The 21,055-nt window shown below is 40.4% G+C and overlaps 1 protein-coding gene across 1 annotated transcript; it reads left to right on the top strand.

Annotated features, from left to right (window-relative positions):
• The first annotated feature begins 920 nt into the window (after positions 1 to 920).
• MINDY4B (MINDY family member 4B) lies at positions 921 to 20,530 on the top strand. The gene is made up of 8 exons (XM_025042499.1): positions 921 to 943; positions 1,521 to 1,671; positions 2,223 to 2,288; positions 6,372 to 6,442; positions 8,046 to 8,118; positions 8,726 to 8,887; positions 18,600 to 18,780; positions 20,388 to 20,530. Exons 1-8 carry the CDS (start codon positions 921 to 923, stop codon positions 20,528 to 20,530), a joined length of 870 nt encoding a protein of 289 aa, XP_024898267.1.
• Positions 20,531 to 21,055: the final 525 nt, after the last annotated feature.

The following is a 21,055-nucleotide window of genomic DNA, read 5'->3' as shown; positions in this document are numbered from 1 at the left end:
AAGAGAAGCTAAGGAAGAATGTGTTTTTGGTAAAGTCTAGCCTCAGCCTGATCCCGGGGAGCTCTGGGATGTCATTGCCCCAACTTCAGATAAAGAAGCGGGGCCTTGGTAGCTCCCACCCTGGTTATGCAGGGGCTGTGGGCCATTTTTCAGGAAGGCACATAACTGTTAGTCACTTCTGGGCCCGGTGGTTCTTCAGAGAAAGTTGAAAAGTAGGAGGCAGTAGCAGCAGCTGGGAGACATGTCCACCAGCGTAATAAAGGGGAGTCCAGGGAATCCAGACAAAACACATAGGATATTTGCTACACAAATGTAGAGCATTTTGCACAGTCCCTGGCACATGGCAAATATGAAATACATGGTAATGGCAACTGCTGTTATAGACCTGCTCCATGAAGGCTTTCCAAACCTTCACAGTCACAAGTTCTCTCTCCTTCTGTACTCTCGTAGTACTTTGACTTACTCTCATCTGCCTCGTACTAGGGTTTTGGAGTATGAGGCTCCTTGTTACTAATTTCTGTACTGCCACAGAACCAAATGAATTTTGTAAATCATTGTTGAGTTCATTAATAAAACTCTATCATGTGTTTCTTCATCAGGACAACAATTGTCAATGCTAAATATTGAGAAAACAGTCATAGTAAAGTTCTGCAACATAAAGATTGGTTCTCACTTCCTGGGCGGTTTGACAGACTGGAGTTATTACTCAGTGGAGTGCAGTGGTTAAGAGTAGGGAGTCAAGAGCCAGACTGCCTGCATCTAAGTCACTGCTCTATCACTTTAAAGATGAATGGGCAAGGGCAAATTACTCAACCTCTCTGTCTGACTTTCCTCACCTTTAAATGAGAGTCATAATAGTAGCTACCTCACAGATTGTTGTGAGGGTTAAATGCAGTGATATGTGTGAAATGATCACAACAATGCTGGGCACAACAAGTGCCAGGTGAGTATAAGCTGCGGGTTAGTAAGGGCAACCTGAAGTAGGCCTCCAATGATGCGTAGGATGTTATCAGGCAAGAAGACAGATGTGACATGCGCATTAAAGACAGACAAGTGCGTGAGAAAAGGCACGGAGGTGCAATGTGGAAAATATGTCTAGGGGACTGGTCTATCTGTGCAGAGGGTTTGCAAAACAAACCTGGGAGATAAAACTGGAAGGCTTGTTTGGAGTTGCACTTGGAAAGTCCTGTGTTATTGGGTTAAAGAGCTTGGATCAATCCCTTTTGGAGCTCTGGAGAGAGGACAGTGGTGGGACTCACGGGAGTGGTAAGATATGGTAGTATTAACTGAGATCACCAAGAGAAATAATACACAGCTGTGAGGATGCCAGTTCCAGTGACAGCAGAGAGGACAAGGCCTTCCATGACATTCTCATGGTGTAGGGTGATGAAGGAACCAAATAGAGCCACCCTGTATTCAGAAGTATTCATAAAAGCAGAGGCCCCAGCACTCAGCTAGGTTACAGTTCATTTCAGTGTTTTCCTACCCCACCTCCTGCTTTGGAGTTTATGTGCAATAAGCAAGCAGGAGCAGGACCGAGCCCTGGCTGCGGCGCTTGCTGGCATCCTGTGGGCTGCAGGAGAAGCTCAGAAGGCCACCATCTGTCTTGTCACTGAGGACACTTACATCACCTCGACTCCTGACTACTCTGGGGACAGTTTCACTGAGCGGGTGAGTGCACTCCTGCCCATTTTACCAGTTATAGGGCTGAAGAGGCCTCGGTGAGTCCTAGACTCACCATGCAAATGTATATGGAGCCCAATAGATGCTTCTGGAAGTGTCTGATGTGGCCAAAGTCACCTTTCAAAGAGGCAAGAATCCAGGGTTGCAAGTAATCCAGGCAGCCAAAATGGGAAACCCTGCCACAGATGTCTCCTAAAATTCACCATGATCAAGAATATTCCATACCTGAAGTCATCTTAAACTGTATTCACTGTCTTAAACATAGCTAAATTCTACCTAGTAGGAAAAAAATTTGTTTATGGTTTTACTGCTCAAGATATCATATTGATTTAAAACTGAAGGACATAAAAGTGAGACTGGTGGCCACTCCATTTTACCATGTATGTTTTACATGGCCTTGTGTAAGATATGTCAGTTTTTAGCAATGCAATTTTGCAATGAAACAAAAAAATCCCTTGAGATAACAACAGTGATTCAACATCTTATAGATGTAACTTTCATTTTCTTTTTTATTTTTATCTTCTACTCCTGATTTATAGCTCCAGCTGTTTGAGTTTTCAAAGAAAGAAGCCACTGAGAAATTCATCTATGATCATTTACAATGTGTAAGTGTATAAATGTTGAGATAATTCCTTTATGTCGCACTGATCTTACAGGAATCTTCTTTCTTTTATAAAGTGTATTTCTGATGATGCTTGTTAAAAAAAACCAGGTCATTTTTGAGGGCTAAGAAAGAGAAGAATGAGAAAAAGAGAAGCCCACCTCTCCCTCCCTACAACCTAGAAAGACACAGTTCACATACAGGCCACTCACAAACGCCACTTTTCTTTCTGGCTAATCAAACCCAGAGAATAATACTACAGAGGCCATATACCAAGATTTCTTTCGTGGGAAGAGAAAATGTTAAAGAAGTCTTGCTTCATTTAATGAATAAAACGCAAAAATGGTAAGACAACTAAGGCCCTAGTCTAAATTGCTAAAATGACCATTCAAACTGATGCTAAGGAAATGACTTCTTCTCTGAAAAAGGTGACCCTGTTTCACCTCTTCTATCAGTTCCAGCCCCACAATGTCCTCCCCCCTCAACTCTTCCCCACCCCCTGGATGGGGATCAGACAAAGTAGAGGACAGTAATGGTTGAAATGGAAGGTGCTTTTTTAAAGATTCCTCTGTGGAGAAAGGATTGAAAAGTGATTTTCTGAAGAATCGGGACTCTACAATATGAAAACAGAGGACAATTAGCACGGTAACTATGAAGCCATACAACTTTGGCTTGTACAGAAGGAGGAAGTGTAATCCATGAAACTCACTGCTTCCTTCCTTTCAAAGGCCATGGAGGCAGAAAACCGGGCATGAGTTCTCAGCCACACTAACTTTATGATCTTGGTTAAACTGGTTCCTTTTGGCCTACCTCTCCAGCCATCTCTTAGGTCTGCGTGGTAGTCAGGAGAATTGTCCCCCTAAAGATGTCCTTACCCTACCCCCTAGAACCTGCGAATGTTATGTTATATGGCAAAGGAGAACTAAGATTGCCAATCAGCCAACTTTAAAAAAGGGTGAGTGTTTTGGATTACCCAGGTGGGCCCAATGTAATCACAAGGGACATTAAATGAAAGAGGAGGGCAGAAGAGGGGAAGAGTGATGTGATTTTTTTTGTTGTTGCTGGCTTTGAAGATGGAAGGTGGAGATTACGAACTGAGGACTGTGGGCAGGGCCGCTGGAAGCTGGAAGTGGAGAGGAAATATATTCTTCTCTAAAGTCTCCAGAAGGAAGGCAGGCCTGCTGACATCCTGATTTTATCCCTGTAAATCCCTTTCAGACTTCTGACCTCCAGACCATAAGACGATAAGTTCATATTATTTAAGCTGTTAAACTTATGGTAATTTGTTACAGCAGCAATATGAAACTAATAAAACCAGTATATAGATTTTAAATACCTGAGATGAAATGTTAAGCTAGACGCCTGCTTATGGACTCTTTGTTGTGGGCAGGAGACGTTTAATGAGGTTATACAGAGAAGGGCAGTGTAAGAAGTGACCCTTCCAGCTAAAAGAGGCAAATCCTTCCCTCTCTGTCTTCCATCTCTTCGACTCAGACCTGGGAGAGTCTGGTTTACCAGGAAAGCCCCCTACATCTGCAAGGCAATCTTAAAAGTTGAGAATCAGAGGATTGGAGCTGAATCTTCACAGGGGCTTTCCCCATCAAAGACTAAGAGTGGAGTCAGAATAAGTAATAAGGATCCTAAACAGAAGCAGACTGCACGGCGCAGGTGCAGACCCTAGCTGACTCAAGCTGACTGTGATGATGGCCACACTGGGGAAGCGCTGGCACCATTTCCTGAGTGAGGGAGAACTCGATGCATATCTATTCTAAAGGGCACTCCCTGACCAGGGCTTCACCTTGTGACCAGCCCTCATTCAGACCTTTGTTAAACGCCATTCACTATCAAAATATACCAGTCCTGTGTCTCATCGTAAAGCATAAATCTCAAGCCAGAGGTCTGAGGGCTACATATGAGCAGTAGACCTATTGTTATAGATTCAGTTGCATCCCCCTCAAAAAAAGATATGTCCAAGTACTAACTCTCAGTGCCTGTAAACGTGCTCTGACTTGGAAATAGGGTCTTTGCAGAAACAATCAAGTTAAGATAAGGTCATGCTGGATTTGGGTGGGCCCTAAGCCAATGACTGGCATTTTCATAAGAAGAAGGAAATTTGGACATAAACCCAGATACTCAGGAAAAAACACTATGCGATAAAGAGGCACAGACCGGAGTGGTGCATCTCCCAAACCAAGGGACACCAGCAATTGCCAGCAGCCGCCAGAAGCTAAGAAGAGCAAGGGAAGATCCTCCCCTGGGGCCTGCAGAGAGGCTTGGCCCTACTCAGACACCTTAATTTCAGACTTCTGGCCTCCTGTGAGAATAAATTCCTATTGTTTCAAGCCATTCAAACTTCTGGTAATTTGTTACAGCAATAGGAAAGCAACACACCTATATCTGCGGCATTAACCCACATGGTGTTTTTGTTTGTTTGTTTGTTTGTTTGTTTAATTTCAGTGAATGACAGTCAAAAAAAATCAAGAAATTCCACATAAAACCTGGATTTTTAGCTTTTCCCCCCCAAATCAGAAAATCTGGCTGTACTAGATCTATAACTTAGCTGAAAGCGACTCACATTAGATGGGTTGTGGTAGGCTGAATGATGACACCTAACAGGTAAAAAGGACTTTGCAGATGTGATTCAGTTAAAGATTTTGAGATGAGAGATTATCCTGGCTTATCCCGGTAGGCTCAATTATCATAAGGGTTTTATAAGGGAAATGGATGGCATGGGAGTCAGAAACAGATGTGATGTCAGAAGCAGAGGGAGAAGAGGCTATATGAGGTGGGATCAAAAGCCAAGGAACAAGGACGGCTTCTAGAACTGGAAAAGTTAAGGAAACGGAGTCTCCCATAAAGCCTCGGGAAGGACCACAGGCATCCCAGCAGTTTGGATCAAGCCCCGTGACACCCATGTTGGACTTCTAACCTCCAGAACTATAAGATAACAAATCTGTATTGTTTTAAGCCCCCAAATTTTTGGTAATTTGCTACTGCAGTGATAGTAAACTAATACGTCAGTGTTCTCCAGTCTACCTTGGGCCCCACATCTCCCCATTCTCTCACACCCTGCAGTACGCCCGTTTGGGTTCCTGTCTGGTTCTGGTGGCACAGGGATTTGGTCTCCTGTCTGAGGGTTCTGCCACCGCCAGGTCATAGACAGTGAAGGGAACAAATGAATCCATAAATGGAAAAGCACAGCATTTTAGCTGAAGCCTTCCTATTAAAAAGAGGCATTAGCCCCAGGTACCTAGAAAGCCAGCCAAGGAGCTTCTTTTTAGCAGGTAGAGTATTGACAGAAAACTAAGATAAGTCTAACTAATGAGAGGGCCTGAATGTTGGTTGGTCAGTTTAGATTTGATCCTGTAGATCACAGGGTACCTTCAGAAGGTTGCGAGATGAAAAGTAACCTGACCAAGAAAAGGTAGGAGAAGTGCCTTAGAAAGGGACAGATACTAATTGTGGATCCAGTATGTTCCAAGAACCAAGGTAGGTATTGTGCATTATGTCATTTCACTTTTGCAACAAACCTGAGGGAAAAGGGATTTTTATCTATAATTGCAGATGAGGAGCTTGAAACTCAAAGTTAGTAAGTAGGAGTCAGTAGAAGTAGAACTGGCTCTGGACCTAGATCTGTATAACTCCAAAGCTATTTCTATAAGTCCTCTCTGTTCCCCCTAAGTTTAAAGGGACAACCAGGAGGAATGCATTGATTGAGGGGAAGCTGAGTAAGGGGGGCCAGCCAAGAGCAGCACTGGGGCCCGGGATAGGATCAATGCCGGAAAAAAGGAAAGATACACTACATCTTAGGCGGGATTTGAAGGGAAGCACAAGATAGAAGTAGAGGAAAGAAAGATAGGTTGAAAACCAAGAGAACGGTGGTAACTTCAGCAGGGCCGAAACAAAGAAGGAGAAATGCATTTGAGAGTGAATATATATCTAGGGAAGCAGAGAGCAGCTAGACAATAAATGTCCTTTAAGCGGCTAGATGATAAATGTCTCCAGCTGCAAATCCTTGAATTCATGCCCACAGTACATAGCTGCATTGCTTGTAGGCAAGTATGATTTTCTTTTGTTTTCCAAACAGTTCAAAGGGGAAGGAAGCCATGGTGTCATCCTGTTTCTTTACAGCCTCATCTTCTCCAGAACATTTGAAAGGTAAATTCTACAAAAATTTGCACAGGTATTTCCTATAGCTCTGGGGTCACATAAACCATGTACTCTTCTATTGGAAAATATTTTCATATCCTGTTGGAAATGTGAGTGCTATTCTTTTTCTAGTGCATATTCTTATGTTGATACATCCTTTCCTGTAGTCAGTTTGGTCATATTAATGGGTAAGTGGATGTCATCAGGAAAGTTTGAATCTGCTTTTCTGGCACAGGAGTAGATTTCTTCTTGTTGTGGTAATAAATGTTGGCAGACAACACCAAAGATTATTTGTACAATTTTCATATAAAATATTGTATTATTTATATGTATAATAAATTATATCCACAAATATTTATTTTGTTCCTATGATATGCAAAGCCCTGTTCTTGGCACTGTGGGAAATACAAATAGAAGATATGGCCCTGACCTCCTGCAGGTTCCAGTCTGGGAAAGACAAGAGATACACATAGAGCTTCTGGGCAAATCCTCAGTGGTACCTGCTGTGCCAAATGAAGTATAAAGACACGGAGTCATAGTGGATTCCGGAGGAGGAAGGGTTCCCAGCAGATAGGGTAGTCAAGGAAAGTTCCTTAGAAGAAGTAAACCTTCTTCTGGGCTCTAAGAGAAAAGTAAGCTTTCGAGAATCAGAGAGAGGTAGAGAGCCCCAGAAAAGAAGTACAAGCCCCAAAGCGATGCTCCTTAAACTTGCCTTTTGTATATCACCATCACATTTCTGTGGTCTACATTATTATTTGCTTAAGTTTTCTTTAAATCAACATGCATTTATATATTAATTTCTTTCTAAACATGAATATCCTTTAAATCATGTATTTGCTGTGCTAAAGAAAACTGTTATTAAAGACATCACTATAAAAATGTTTAAATGCTCATATCAATACTACCCCAAATCATGCCATACTTTCAGAAACATTGCCTTGAATTATACCCGATGCTATCAAGGAACTCATCTAGCTTGACCCAAGTCTTTAGGGTATGACCTCCTGTCTTGTGGATAGGTTCTTTCAAGAACACATACGGCTTTCATACCGGCCTCAGCACTTCCCGCTGAGTGACAGCAAGAGCTACATTCCACTTTGACTTTAATATTGTACAAGATAGAAATCCAAGCCCCAGTCTCTGATGAAACAGTTGAGGCTGCCCTTCTACAGCCAAGAAATGGGCTTACCCCCTAAACTGGTGTTTTCCTGTTCAACTCTGCCTTGGGCCAGTGCTCTCTGGAGTGGTCATGTGTCACCACCCTAAGCCAAGAATCTCTTGTCACTCAGAGCAGTTTCTTTACAGAGCCCAACATCAGAGCACACACACAAGGATTCTAACGTGTGAGGTCTAGAGCTTCTCCCTTCTCCCTCACCACTTATCACTGGCTTCCCCCAACTGCATCCATCGCTTTCCCACTCACATAGGCAGTCCCAGTACTAGAAACTTTCCTGATAAGAGATGGAAACATGCAAGGCACAAGGCAGGAACAGTGACTATGCAAGCCCATGTGACTGCCACTTTGTGTTCAGGGGTGGAGGGAGGAGAGGCTGCAGGTTCCAGGTGCAATCATCACCTCTGATCAATGCCAATGGTTCCTCCCACTCTGCAGGCTTCAGAAGGACCTAGATGTCTCCACTGTTCATCTGCTACGACCAACGGCCGGAGGCTTTCTGTGCAGGCAGGTGGGTTGGAAGGAAGACTTTGAGTTTCTATTATGGAATCTGAATTAGGCTTTTTTAATTTTTTTTATTTTCAAATAAGCATATTATCTCATACATGAAGAGTGATCAAGTTAACTCTGAAAGACTAAATGCTACCCTGAGTTTGTTATCAGATTCTACCTTCCAATTTCCATTATAGTCCTTCCTAGTTTATTTCTGAGAGCTCTACATCACCGAGATTCTAGAAATATTAGAAAATATCTTGCCAAGACCCACTAGGAATCCCTAATTACTGAAAGAAAAGTACTATAAAAACATGTTAGCTTTATGCTTCTTAAGTCACAACTATGAAAACTAAAGTTTAAAAGAAATGTAGAGGGAGGAAGGGTGGTAGGATCTGAGAGGGGCACATGGGAAGTTATGGGGTATGGCTCCAGAAAAAAGCCAATAACCTGTTGTTTGAACCCTACAAAATGTTCACGACATATGTTTTTCCAGAATTATATATTGTGTGTTTTCATTCTTTTAAGTAAAAATGGTCATTGAAAACTGATTATTAAAAGAAAAAAATTAAATCCTTATGTCATTACTACCTAAAATGTAAATATTTGTAAAATCTGTCCCCTAGGCAGTTTTGAACATGGTTTTAACTGGAAGAGCAAATCCAAATGTCTTCAATGGCTGTCAGAATGGAAATTCTCAAGAAATGTTACATGGAGTCTTGACCCGCAGTGACATTGGCTATTTACAGTGGAGTAAGAACACCTCAGAAGAGGATAGGCTTTCCCAGGTAAATGTGTTCTGGTTCTCAGCCACACAATCAGGGTGTCAATATTTTGACATTGTTTAAGTCTCTATGTTAAGGTAGTTCAAATATGAACTTACCTTTACTACTTTCCTGCATACCTTGCACCGCCCCCCCCCCCACACACACATACATGGAGGTTTTGGGGGTATATACAAAAATATCCAACTCTACTTGCTTCATATTTTATTTTGTATATTTTTATGTATATAGAATACAGCTAACACAACTAATATGCAAATAATTTTTTTAATTTAAAATATACAGTTAAAGGGAAAGTCCTCTTTCATTCTCCCCGTCCAGCTACAGGCTCCTCTTCTCAGAAATCAATCCTGCCAGCAGCTGATGGGTATCCTCCCAATCCTTTATTTATGCAAATTAATGCATATATTCTATTACTCAAAGCTTTAAAAGAGTCACTGAGGGGGGCCCACGTGTGAAACTCCTCTCAAAAAGTTTTCCAGCTCAGGGACTTAGAACCTTTGACAACCAGAAAGTAGAATGTGCTGTTGAAAAGCACAATGAGAGAATTAAGTAAGATGAGATTCTGCAAAAACAAACAGGAGAGAAAAATGAGACAGCAAATGTACTCACCCAAACCACAAATCAAAGATGCTTCCATGATATTTTCACAAAAAAAATTTATTCTAAAACCCAGAGAAGCCAAGGCGAATTCTGAGAAAAGCAACTGCTTCTCTGGAGTGGCCTTGAAACCAGCTGGAGTATAATTCAATATGATGGTGACAAACTCCCAGGCCTCACTGTCCCCAACCTCTCCCAACCACCAGCACCAAATGAGGCCCCTGCTGCTCAGTCCTTGTCCTGCCCTTCACTTTCCCTGTTGCAGCCCCAAATCCCTTTTGTGTGTACAGAGCTTCACACATTATAAGGTCCTTTTACAGTTATAGCTTTATTCATCTCTCCTCTTATACTATTGGCTCCAGCTACAACGTGTTATATGAAATCAGTATCTCGCAACACACAAACCATGCATCTGAAGGCATCAGGACAATAGTATGTGATTATAGCAGAATTAGTATATTTTGTGTACAAATGCATTTCAAAAGTTTGCTTCTTATTCCTCTAGTTTGAAATCTAGGTCCATCATAGAAAAATGAGAAATGACAGATAAGCTACAAGATAAGCTAAAAAAAAATAAACCCAATCTCATCGCCAGGGGTCAATCTTCCAAAAATGCTTCCTTCTCTCTTTCTTTCTCATATAAATACGTTCTAGTCTGCTCTTCTGAAACCTGCTTTTCTCATTTAACATATGTATCTTCATATGTCAATGAATGTATGTTCTTCATCATATTTAATGGATGCAAAGAGTCCCACTGTATGAATGTGAAAGACTGTACTTTGAACATACCCCAAACAGAGACTGTATTTGTTATTACAAAGTTTCTAATCACTTGTTTCAGATAATTTGAGAATTCATCTTAGAATTTGATATAAACATATATTGATGAGGTAAACTAAGACAAAAGTAGGGGACTCATAGATTTTGTTTTACATACATATATATTTTTTTCTTTCAACCATGCATGGTCATTTGATATCCATGGTTAAGCATGCTGTATCCATCAGAGCCCAGTAACATGCTAAGACTCAGTGTGGAGAAAATGGCAGAATACACTGAGGGCAAGTTTCAGGCGGGGGGCAGGGGGGTGGCACAAAGCCACAATAATTTTAGTGCTTTGTCTGTTATTACAAAGCTCTTTCACAGTGTTATTTCACTATATCCTCATTATAAACGACAAAGATTTAAAACAGTTTTTCTCATATTTCGGTCATTTGAGTAGGTAATTCTCAAGCTTTGTCATATCTCCATACCATCCCTATTATTATTTGCTTTAAATTAGCTAACTTTTAAGGTTTGAATCTAACCTTTTCTGCAGCATTAATACGAGCCACAAACTTGACATGCTATTTTTTTCCTAATACATATTTAAATAAATAAACATGTTTTGTTTTAAAAGTTCACCCCTTGTACCACTGCCTTCGTGCCACAGGCCACCAATGGGCACACATGCACCACACTTTGGAAACCTGGTATAAAGGGGAGGGAGTTCCTGCAGCATGTTGGAAACAGTCCTGGCCTGGAAGCCAGGAGGCTTGGTTGGAGGCCTTGCCCTGACACTCAGTTACCTTTCCCAGCCTGTTTCCTCATCTACAGACAAGTGTCCTAACACTCGTCCTGCAACCACAGGACTGATGTGAAGAGCAAACAAAAGCACGAGTGCCGAAACCTGTTTATAAGCTAAAATGATCATATACATATAAGACTTTATAAGATATGACAAGGAGTAAAAGAATAGTGCTTTATTTGGCCATGTTCATTCACCTTCTACTAATCGTGAGGCTCTGTGTCTGATACAAAGACGAGTCATACATGGGCCAATATACACACGTGCATCGATTGCTATAGGAAGATTATAGGCGATAAATGCTAGAAAACAGTGATTTTGACACTGGTTGAACATTGAAATCACCTGGAGAATTTTGTCCTGTTAATTAATTTTATTTTTTAGAGCAGTTAGGTTCACTGTAAAATTGAGTGGAAATACAAAAATTTTTCATGTGCCTCCTGTCCACGTATATGCGCAGCCTCCCCCACTATCAACATCCCCCACCAGAGTGGTACATTTGTTACAATTGATGAACCTATGGTGACACATAATCATTATTCAAAATTCATAGTTTACATTATAGCTCACTCTTGGTGTTGTATATTCTATAGGTTTGGACAAATGTATAATGACACATAGCCACAATTATAGCATCAGACAGAGTGGTTGCACTGCCCTCTATTAAAATCCTCTGTGCTCCACCTACTCAACCCTCCCTCCCCCCAAACCCCGGCAACTACTGATTCTTTTCCTGTCTCCATAGCTTTGCCTTTCACAGAATGTCATATAGTTGGAATAATACTATGTATGTCATACTTTCTACATAAATCATAGTATATAGCCTTTTCAGATTAGTTTCTTTCACTCAGTAATATGCGTTAAGTTTCTTCTGTGTGTTTTCACAGCTTGATAGCTCATCTCTTTATAGCACTGAATAATATTCCATTGGAATATTGTGAATAATGTTCCACTGAATAAATATCATTCTATTGATGTACCATGGCTTATTTAGCCATTCACCTACAAAAGACAACTCGGTCGCTTCCAAGTTTTGGCAATTATGTATAAAGCTGCTTTAAACATTCATGTGTAGGTTTTTGTGTATATATAAGTTTTCAACTCCTTTGAGTAAATACTAAGGGGGACAATTGTTGGAGTGTATGTTAATAAATTTAGTTTTGAAAGAAACTGCCAATGGCTTTCCAAAGTGGCTGTACCATTGTTCATTTCCACCAGTGATGGATGAGAGTTCTTGCTGCTCCACATCCTCACCAGCATTTGGTATTGTCAGTGTTCTGGATTTTGGCCATTCTAAAAGGTGTAAAATGGTATTTCACTGTTGTTTTATTTTGCATTTCCCTGATAATATAGATGATGTGGAGCATCTTTGCATATGCTTAATTGCCATCTTTATATTGTCTTTGGTGAGGTGGCAAAGTCTTTGACCCACCTGTAGAGCTTTTAAAAACAACAATACACAGGTTATCCCCGGAACAGTGTCAGAATCATGTGTGCAGTCACACACGGCCCCACACTTAGAAGGCCCTGCACTTGGTCTAAAGCTCTGCTGTTGCTGTCTTAAAATTCTTTAAACTTTTTGAAGAAAGACCCTCACATTTTCATTCTGAACTGGACCTCACAAATTGTATAGTCAGTCCTATTAAATAACGCTATTTTATTTGGTCTGGGGAGCACCTGGGCATCAAAATTTTTAAAAGCCCACAGATGATTCCAATGTGCAGCCAGAGTTAAAAACCTCCGTTCTAGAGTAGGGTTCCTCAACCTCAGCCTCAACACTACTGGATAATTCTTTGTAGTGCAGCCTGTCCTGTGCATTGGGGGGATGTTTAGCAGCATCCCTGGCCTCTACCCACTAGATGTCAGTAGCACTGCCCACCCCTGACCCCTACCCCCGCCACTCCCCGCAGTGCCACAACCAAAATGTATCCAGATGCTGCTAAATGTGCCCTGGGGGAAAAAATTGCCCCTGGTTGAACTACTGCTCCAAAAGAAAGAGGGGGAAAATCTCATTAGGCTTAGATGATTAAATTCATGATGTGTAGAATTAGGAAACTAGTTCTTTCAGTTGACATCACAAAAGAGGATATCTTCTTTCAATTAGTATTTGAAAGGTTGACAACTTTCTCTCTGTTCCTTCGTAACATTTGCAAGGCTTTGGGAACAAGTTTCAGATCTTGTCTTAAATTAAAAGTAAACAGGTGTTTTCTAAATAGCTACTAAGTTGCTCTGAGGAAAGAGTCTATATCAAAGAATATGGGGGGGCAGGGAGAAAGAGGGAGCAAGAACCTCAAAGAGTCAGGAATTTGCAGTCATCCAGTGCTACCATTTACTCTGGACCATATTTCTTTCTACACAAGTCAGCTCAGACCAACAAGGCCGCTAAATCATGCTCTAACAAAAATTATCTGCAGATCTTAAAAGAATCTCTAATTATAAAGCAAATATTTGCCAGGACCTTAAAGTCAGTCAAGAGGGTGGGGCATAAGGTAAAAAATAAGATTTCCTGCTAGGAAGAGGGCAAAATATACCAAACAGGACTACCATTGTAATGCTTGCCCATAAACATAAAGTAGGGCAAAAGATGGAAACTGCTCAGGTTAATATATACATAGAAATCCAATCCACAATGCTTTAATCTTTTTGAAAAGTGACTAATGTGGCTTTTCATCCTTCTTTCTTGGATTCAGTGTTCTGTCCCCAGGGAGACTCCTATAAATCCTACCCTCAGTGAAAATTGCCTGAAATTGTACACTAATGGCTTGAAACCCTGAGGGTGTGCATTATGTTTTCTCTGTCATACAGATGGAGTTTGGTTTCAGAACAAATGTATTAAAGAGCAAATACAGGCTGGTGGTTAGGTTTCTTACCTGAACTCTGAGATATGTGAATATGTTAGACATATACATGTACACATAAAAAGTTTTATCTGAAGGTGCTTTTTTATTCTTTCTATATCAGCTCATTATTTTAGGATAAAAGCAATCCATAGCTCATCTATATTATTAAAATAATTATCTACGCACTAATTCTATGTGTATAATTTTATATTTTTTTATCATCCTTAAAACTAGTCAACAAAGAAAGTACAGTGGGTCCTCAAATAACGTCATTTCATTCAACATTGTTTCTTTATAATGTTGATGAGATACCATAAGAAATTAACTCTTGTTTTGTATTAACTAGTCTATGGTAACATTGGTTTAATTATACGTCATTTTGATTAAAGTCTCAGAACCTGTCAACAGCGTTAAATGAAAACTTACTGTGTATTCAAAGCTGTGTATTCAAAGCTGTGTATTTATTCACTGTAGTGCTAACACCACGTGTATGAGTATGCCCTTTATGCCAGGCTCTCTTTTAGCCCCTCACAATGATATTTCATTTCATCCTTACTTCTACTCAAAGTTATAATCAGTGTTAGTTTAAGTCCAGTGTCTGTTATTTGGTCCTTCATTTAGAGATGAGAAACTGCAAACTGAGAAAGGTGTAAGTTGCCCAAATGTCAGTGCCAGTGTTATGACCCCAGATCTGTCCACATTCTGCTCACTGAACCACACTGCCTATCATTATCATCTTTGCTTGTTTTCTGATAAAGTGTTAAATGCTTTATTATAAAGTATTTACAATAAGTGCTTTTATAACCTATCCTATCTATATAGTCACATATAGAGGTAGACTTGTATTATATAGTCTTTAATATCTATTATAGGCACACTGATGTACTCTAATATTTTAGTGGTGGCAAAATCATGGCTATGTTTTAGAATGGATGACAGCTGTGCTTAACAAGCTAGAACTTTATTCACTGACTTCTAGGTTAAAGCAGTTGTGAGTTCAAATTGATTGTGAACTGCAGGTCCTTGGGACACAAACTCTCTAAAGTGTCTTTTCCCCTTTACTTGCTGGTTTGGCAGACTGCATCTGTCAGGACAAGCTCAGTGGCTCTCAGAGACATGCTAACCAGAAGACCCATTTGACTGTAGTGTATCCAGAAGCCTAATATTTCACAATATCTTATCATAGAATTGCAACACCACGCAAAGCAGAATTTTGCTTAAGAAAGACGCAGACGTGATTCTAGAGCAGTGCTCTAAGTATCACTGGCTTGAAGACCCTACAGTCACTCCCCTACCTTTCTGTTCTGAGGCATGGTGACTCCATACGCCAACTGGGTATAAAGCACTTTATGAGTATTTAGGGGCTTCTGCGTAGGATGGATGCTGTAAATCAAATGATGAAACGTATAAACTGATCATTAAAACCTAACATAAGAAAGGTTTCTGATTGAATGATACACTTGAAACTTATTTGATTTTATTAATCAATGTCATCCCAGTAATTTTTAAGAAAAAAAAATAAAAAGAAAGGTTTCTGAGTTCAAAAGAGAACCAACGTGCTGCCTAACAGATTCTGCTGAAGTGAAACCCATTCTGTCTCCCAAATTAAATCTCGTCTTACTATGCGATAGAATTGCAGAGACTGCAAAAACATATGTCTTTCAATCCCAATGTCACAGCCCAGTGGGCGAGATTTTTGAAAAACAGAGTTCTCATTAGATGACATGGCAAGCCCCCCAGAGCCCAGTAGACTGACGGTGCCCATGAAACACAGCCAGCTACCCACGGGATGAGGCACTACTTTGAAGCCTCCCATCACTTTTCTATTTGAAGGTACAGGTTTGAGTGTGAAGTTCTAATACCTAAGTGAAAACATAAAGCAGTTTGAATCTAACACCATCTGGAAATCCTTAGGAGGTTCACATTATCTTTGCACCTGCCACAGAGAAGAACAATCAACTCTGATTTTTAGAAGGGATTGAAGCCATTCAGGTCTTGCTGGAATTACTCCCCCAGCAGCCCTGGCAGACCACACCACCATCCCAGTCGTACCCTCTTTCCTCTTTACATTTTTCTTTTAAAGAGACTGGTAGAAAGAAATCCAACCATAAAAGTACCAAATGAAGCTGCACCCAATGCACTCTACTACTAAGTCACTGAAGAAGCGTCCTGCAAACATGACTACATACCTGCAAACTCGCTGAGCAGTTATATCAACTCTGTGTTCCACGCAGCAGAGATGAGAGCCAGACCATTAACAGTTATGCACGTGAAACTTCGCCAGGAATCAGCAAAGAAAGCACAAGGTTTCCAATCCTTTTCTCTTATACAGATTACCAGACTGGGGTCTTGGGACTTGCAATATCAAGCTCATTATGCAAAAGCACATTCTAAGTGCCATTGTTCTAGATGACAAAAAAAGGAATCACATGGACTCAATTCTTGCCTTCTAGTCTTTAGAGTTTGTCTACCCTTCTTCCTATCCTTATAATTTTACACTGACTTAAATGATACATGTTATGAAAAGCCTTGATTGCTGTATGTAATGCGAACCTATTGGGCTTATTACACAATGAGTGAACTTAAAAAGAAAGGTATTTTATTTATAGCACCACTGTATCACAATTTAATTTCCTTTTTACCATGGCAACATGAGGCAGCATGAACAAATTCTGCATTGGTGGAATCTCACCAATAAAACATATTTAGAACCCTGCTTGAGGACGGGGGGAAGTAGCTGATAAGCTGTGTCTATCTAAAAGCAATACAAATTCTTAACTAAAAATTCCAGTCAAACAGATTATGTGGTCTGCCCAAAAAAAAGGTGGGGGGAATGTAATATTTGCCTGAATTCAACTGGGGTTTGCTTTGTTTGTTTTTTGCAGGACTCACTTTAAACCAGATGTGTTCTCAGCTGTAATCATAGGGCTCGCCTCTGAGAGTTAATGCCCAAGTACCATGACAGCCATGCAGGACATTTTTCTTTCACCAGAATCTCTCAGTGTGGAGCCTCTGCCTGTTCAGTGCGGGGTCTCTGTATGGCCACTCTGGGGGTTGGAGGTTAACCCTTGAACAACACGAATTTGAACTGTGCAGGCTACTTATATGCAGATATTTTTCAATAAAATATCTGTATGCATTTATCTACAATTTTTGATATGGTAGACTTAGCTTCAGTGAATTTCGGTATTCATGGGGGTCCTGGAACCAATCCTTTGAGGATAATGAGGGACACCTTAAGTTTTTTGGGAATCAAAAGTTATACATGGATTTTCAACTGCCGACGGGGTCAGCACTGCTACCTGTGTTGTTCAAGGGTCAACTGTACTTCATTTTCCTCTTACTCTAATAAAATCTTGAATAATTTTGAATTCAGGAAAGAAAACTGTTGCCTTCTTGCATAAAGTAACAATAGTGTGGTGTCAGCACCTTGCAGACTATGTTTTCTGAGTGCCAGTTGAATTTTGCCTACATTACAAAGATTGTGTGAAACAACACCATATGTACCTATATTCTATTACATCAAAGACATATTTTACAAGAACTCTCATTGATTTAAAAGCAGCCAGAATATCCAGCTGAAGTTCAAAAGGAGCGGCATTTACAAATAGCCTTCAATTTCCTAATTGGTTTATCCAAGTTTTCCGGCCCTAATAATTCCATGTTCTGTGGATCATAGTTTGATTCTATATTATCTTTTTACAGAAGGTGCCATCTCAAGAAGGCTTAAGAAAGAAAGTGCTTATGTTATAACTAATGAATGTTTACAATGTTATTTGGAACTTGGAGCTGGATTCTAGAGTGGCTGCCTCAATGGCACATCCTCTGTGCTTTATTTCCCATGCGTCCAGTGAACTTGCCCCACATTTGACATGTGAGATGCTCATGTGATGAGTAGATGAGCGCGAATCCTACACCCACTATGAGCAGGTCCAGGGTGGGGTTCTAGGCTCGTACCCCTTTTTAAACGATCAACTAAAATGGGTCATTTTTTTCAAACACAGTAATATAATTTTTCTGTGGTAGTGAAAAGTGAAAAGCTTAAAGACAAAAGCATCTCTGATTCACCCACTCACCCACAACTGAAGAATTTAAATTAAAGAAAAAACGAGATTTGAATAAAACTATTGAGAAATCAAAATGTCAAGTTATTAGCCTTTAATGCTTGGGTTCACAAAACATGTAATTTTTCAAAGCTGGATTTTCCATAAGACAAAATTTGTTCCTGAACACACAGTACAACTTTGAGGACTGAGAAGAAAAGAGATAGAATTGGATCCTACAGTTATGGTAAGATGCACCAAGGCAGAGGGTCCAGTTGCTCTCCCTAGCATCACATGGAAATGATGGTTTTTCCATGTAGCTTATGTTTATCTCTTTAAGTAGAAAAAAATTTTCTGTATATTTTCCACCTCACTTCAAAAGCAAACTGAGGTGATTCCACCTTCTTCCATGAGGCTATCCTCAAAATTTTTTTTTATAAAATCCGTTAAAAGGTACAGCATCATTACCACATCACACCATTCAGAAATGTAAATTCATTCATAATGAAGCTTTCATTCCAAATCTAACTCCACGCACAGTGCCCTGCCCAGCTATGAGTGCGACGAAATGCCTCAGGGCTGCTTTCGATTATGTTGTTGTATCAGCATCTGCTGTGACATGGCAAAATCTGTATATTCATCTATACTCCATTCTCCCCTTCCAGGTGGGCAGCATGCTGAAGACTCCCAAATTACCTATTTGGCTGTGCAACATCAATGGAAATTACAGTGTCCTTTTTAGCACAAACAGGCAGCTCTTATCAGATTGGAAAATGGAGCATCTCTTTGATCTGCACTTTTACAGTGGCCAGTCCTCAGAGAAAAAGCTCGCGCGTCTTACAGTAGGTGAGCATTTCAGACTCGAAGTGCTGTGTGCTTTAATGTGCTCAAAGAGATGGGCTGACGATGTTTAACAGCTGTGTGGATGGATATTCATGCTAGATCTGCAGGAAAATGCTTAGGCTTGATTTCTGAAATAAAAACCCACGCATGAACCCCATGGGCCTAATCCCCACACTGTAACCTGGAAATTCTACACCTGCTATAAATAAGAGCAGGGGGTTAGAAGTAACACAAAGGAACAAACAACCTCTTGGTTAGAGAAAAAACACAAGGTGGAATCCAGTTTCCAAAAGGCTTTCGCAGGGTCTTTTATCTTTGAGCATAAGGCATTTAATGCCTGAGGAAAGAACTGGAAAAACAAATGGGTTGCGGGGAGGGGGTTCCAATTGGCCAATCCGATCCCACAACTGAATATCAAATGATCATCCAGTAACACGGGTAACCAAACTGATGGTGCATTTATGAGGGCCTACTAAGTGCTAAGCACTGTGCTAGACATTAGGAAAGCAATGAAACCAAGGAATAGTCTCTGCACCATTTAGAAAGTTCCAGTCCGAAAAGAGAAGCAACAACCACACAGGTCATTACATTTTAATTTCAACCTTAATTTTTTTAACTTACAAGGAAAAAAGACTAACCACGTCTTTAAACACTGGACCTTTGGACAAGGGAATAAAAGTGAGGAGACTGGGAGTCTGTATCTGGTACCTTGGCTTCACTGAAGGAGCCTTGTTGATTTAATGTCTGACTCTTTGCATTTGGCATTACAGGCCTGATATTAAGCAACTTTCCATTATTATAACTAAATCTGGAGAAGTACCTTAGTGACTGTTTTATCTATGCAGCTCCCAGTTCTTTTTCTTTAATTATGAGAAATATATATTAGCCCATTTAATTTAGTGGGACATTGACAATGTGTTCCTTAAAATATATTATCATTTCTACTTTACTCTCTTCTTTGAGGAAAGCCTTATTTTTTAATTAGCTCACCTGCATCACAAGCATTCCATTCTGGGTACTGTGTTGTGTTGAAAGCTTTGCATACAGTAACCCATTAAATTCTCCCAACAGTCATATGAGATAGATACTATGATATCTATTTTTACACAGAGGAAATTGAGGTGGCCAGTAAATAGTTACTAATTGAATAAATAAGGCTGAGAGATGTTAAGCACCTTCTCAAATGTCACATGAAACAAATATGGGACTTGAATCCTGTTCTTAACTATCTCACTAGAATACCTCACCCTTCACCCAGAAATGCAAAAGTATCCTTAGAAGCATTGAGAGGTGATAGTTCTCCTCTTTTGCTGTTTTTCCCTCATACCATCCAGCGACCTACACCTGCCTCTGTGTTTTATCATGGAGTTGGAACGTGCATTACATGACTTATCAATATTCGTGTTCCAAAATACACAACAGCTCAATTTACCACACATGTGTTTTGTGTGGGACATTTCTACACACCATCCCTGTCTGCTTAACTAGTTCTAGGAACACAACTTGCTGAGCTCAACTCCCACCCACCCATCCTGTTTACCTTCCATCCTGGCTTTCCCTGGAATGGTGTGCATAGGCTGGGGTCTACATGCCAGCTGTTCCTCCCTCAGATACTCACTCCCATCACTGGGAGAGGGACCAATGTGAGGATGAAAAGAGACCAGGAAAATGGTTTTCTCCAGTGGAGATGGTGATCAGAACCAAGTGGAGAGAGGCCACCATCGACTGGAATGGAAGTGTTCCCTTTTTCTAAGGAGAAAACCAAGATGTGCAATGAAGTCTAAAGTATCAGAAGTGCTGGGATACAAAGCTTAATTTGGGGAGAGACCATTTCACTTCTATACTCCTTATTCACGAGCCCCACAGAAAAACCCCATTAGCTGTTTTTCTCCTTTGTTGTTGTTGTTGTTGTTGTTGTTATCGTTTGTCTCTGTTAAGCCCTCTGCAGTTGCTTTCAGTATCATAGGAGAAGCATAGGCCTTTACAGCAGGGTCTGCAAGGTATATTCTCTATACTCACATAAACTAGTTTCTTCATTTTATTCAAAAGAGAGAGTGGAGTCTCTTTCTTGCATGTTATTTTTAAATTAGTCTTTTCTTGGTGTGATTCTCCCCGAGGATTATGGAAGCGGGCAGCTAGCTTTTCTTTGGAGATGAAGTCATTGGTAACGCATCATCAGATTTTCAGTTATGGCAAGAACTCAAGTCTTCTCAAAGACTTCCTGGTATGGAGAGCATTCCTTTCTAAGGTTACATTTCATGTGCCCACATTAGCAAGT

This window comes from Pteropus alecto, unplaced genomic scaffold, assembly GCF_000325575.1.
Source record: "Pteropus alecto unplaced genomic scaffold, ASM32557v1 scaffold239, whole genome shotgun sequence".
NCBI classification, from domain to species: domain Eukaryota; kingdom Metazoa; phylum Chordata; class Mammalia; order Chiroptera; family Pteropodidae; genus Pteropus; species Pteropus alecto.
Note: the sequence above shows the minus strand (reverse complement) of the source record. Positions and strands in the feature narration are given on the sequence as shown.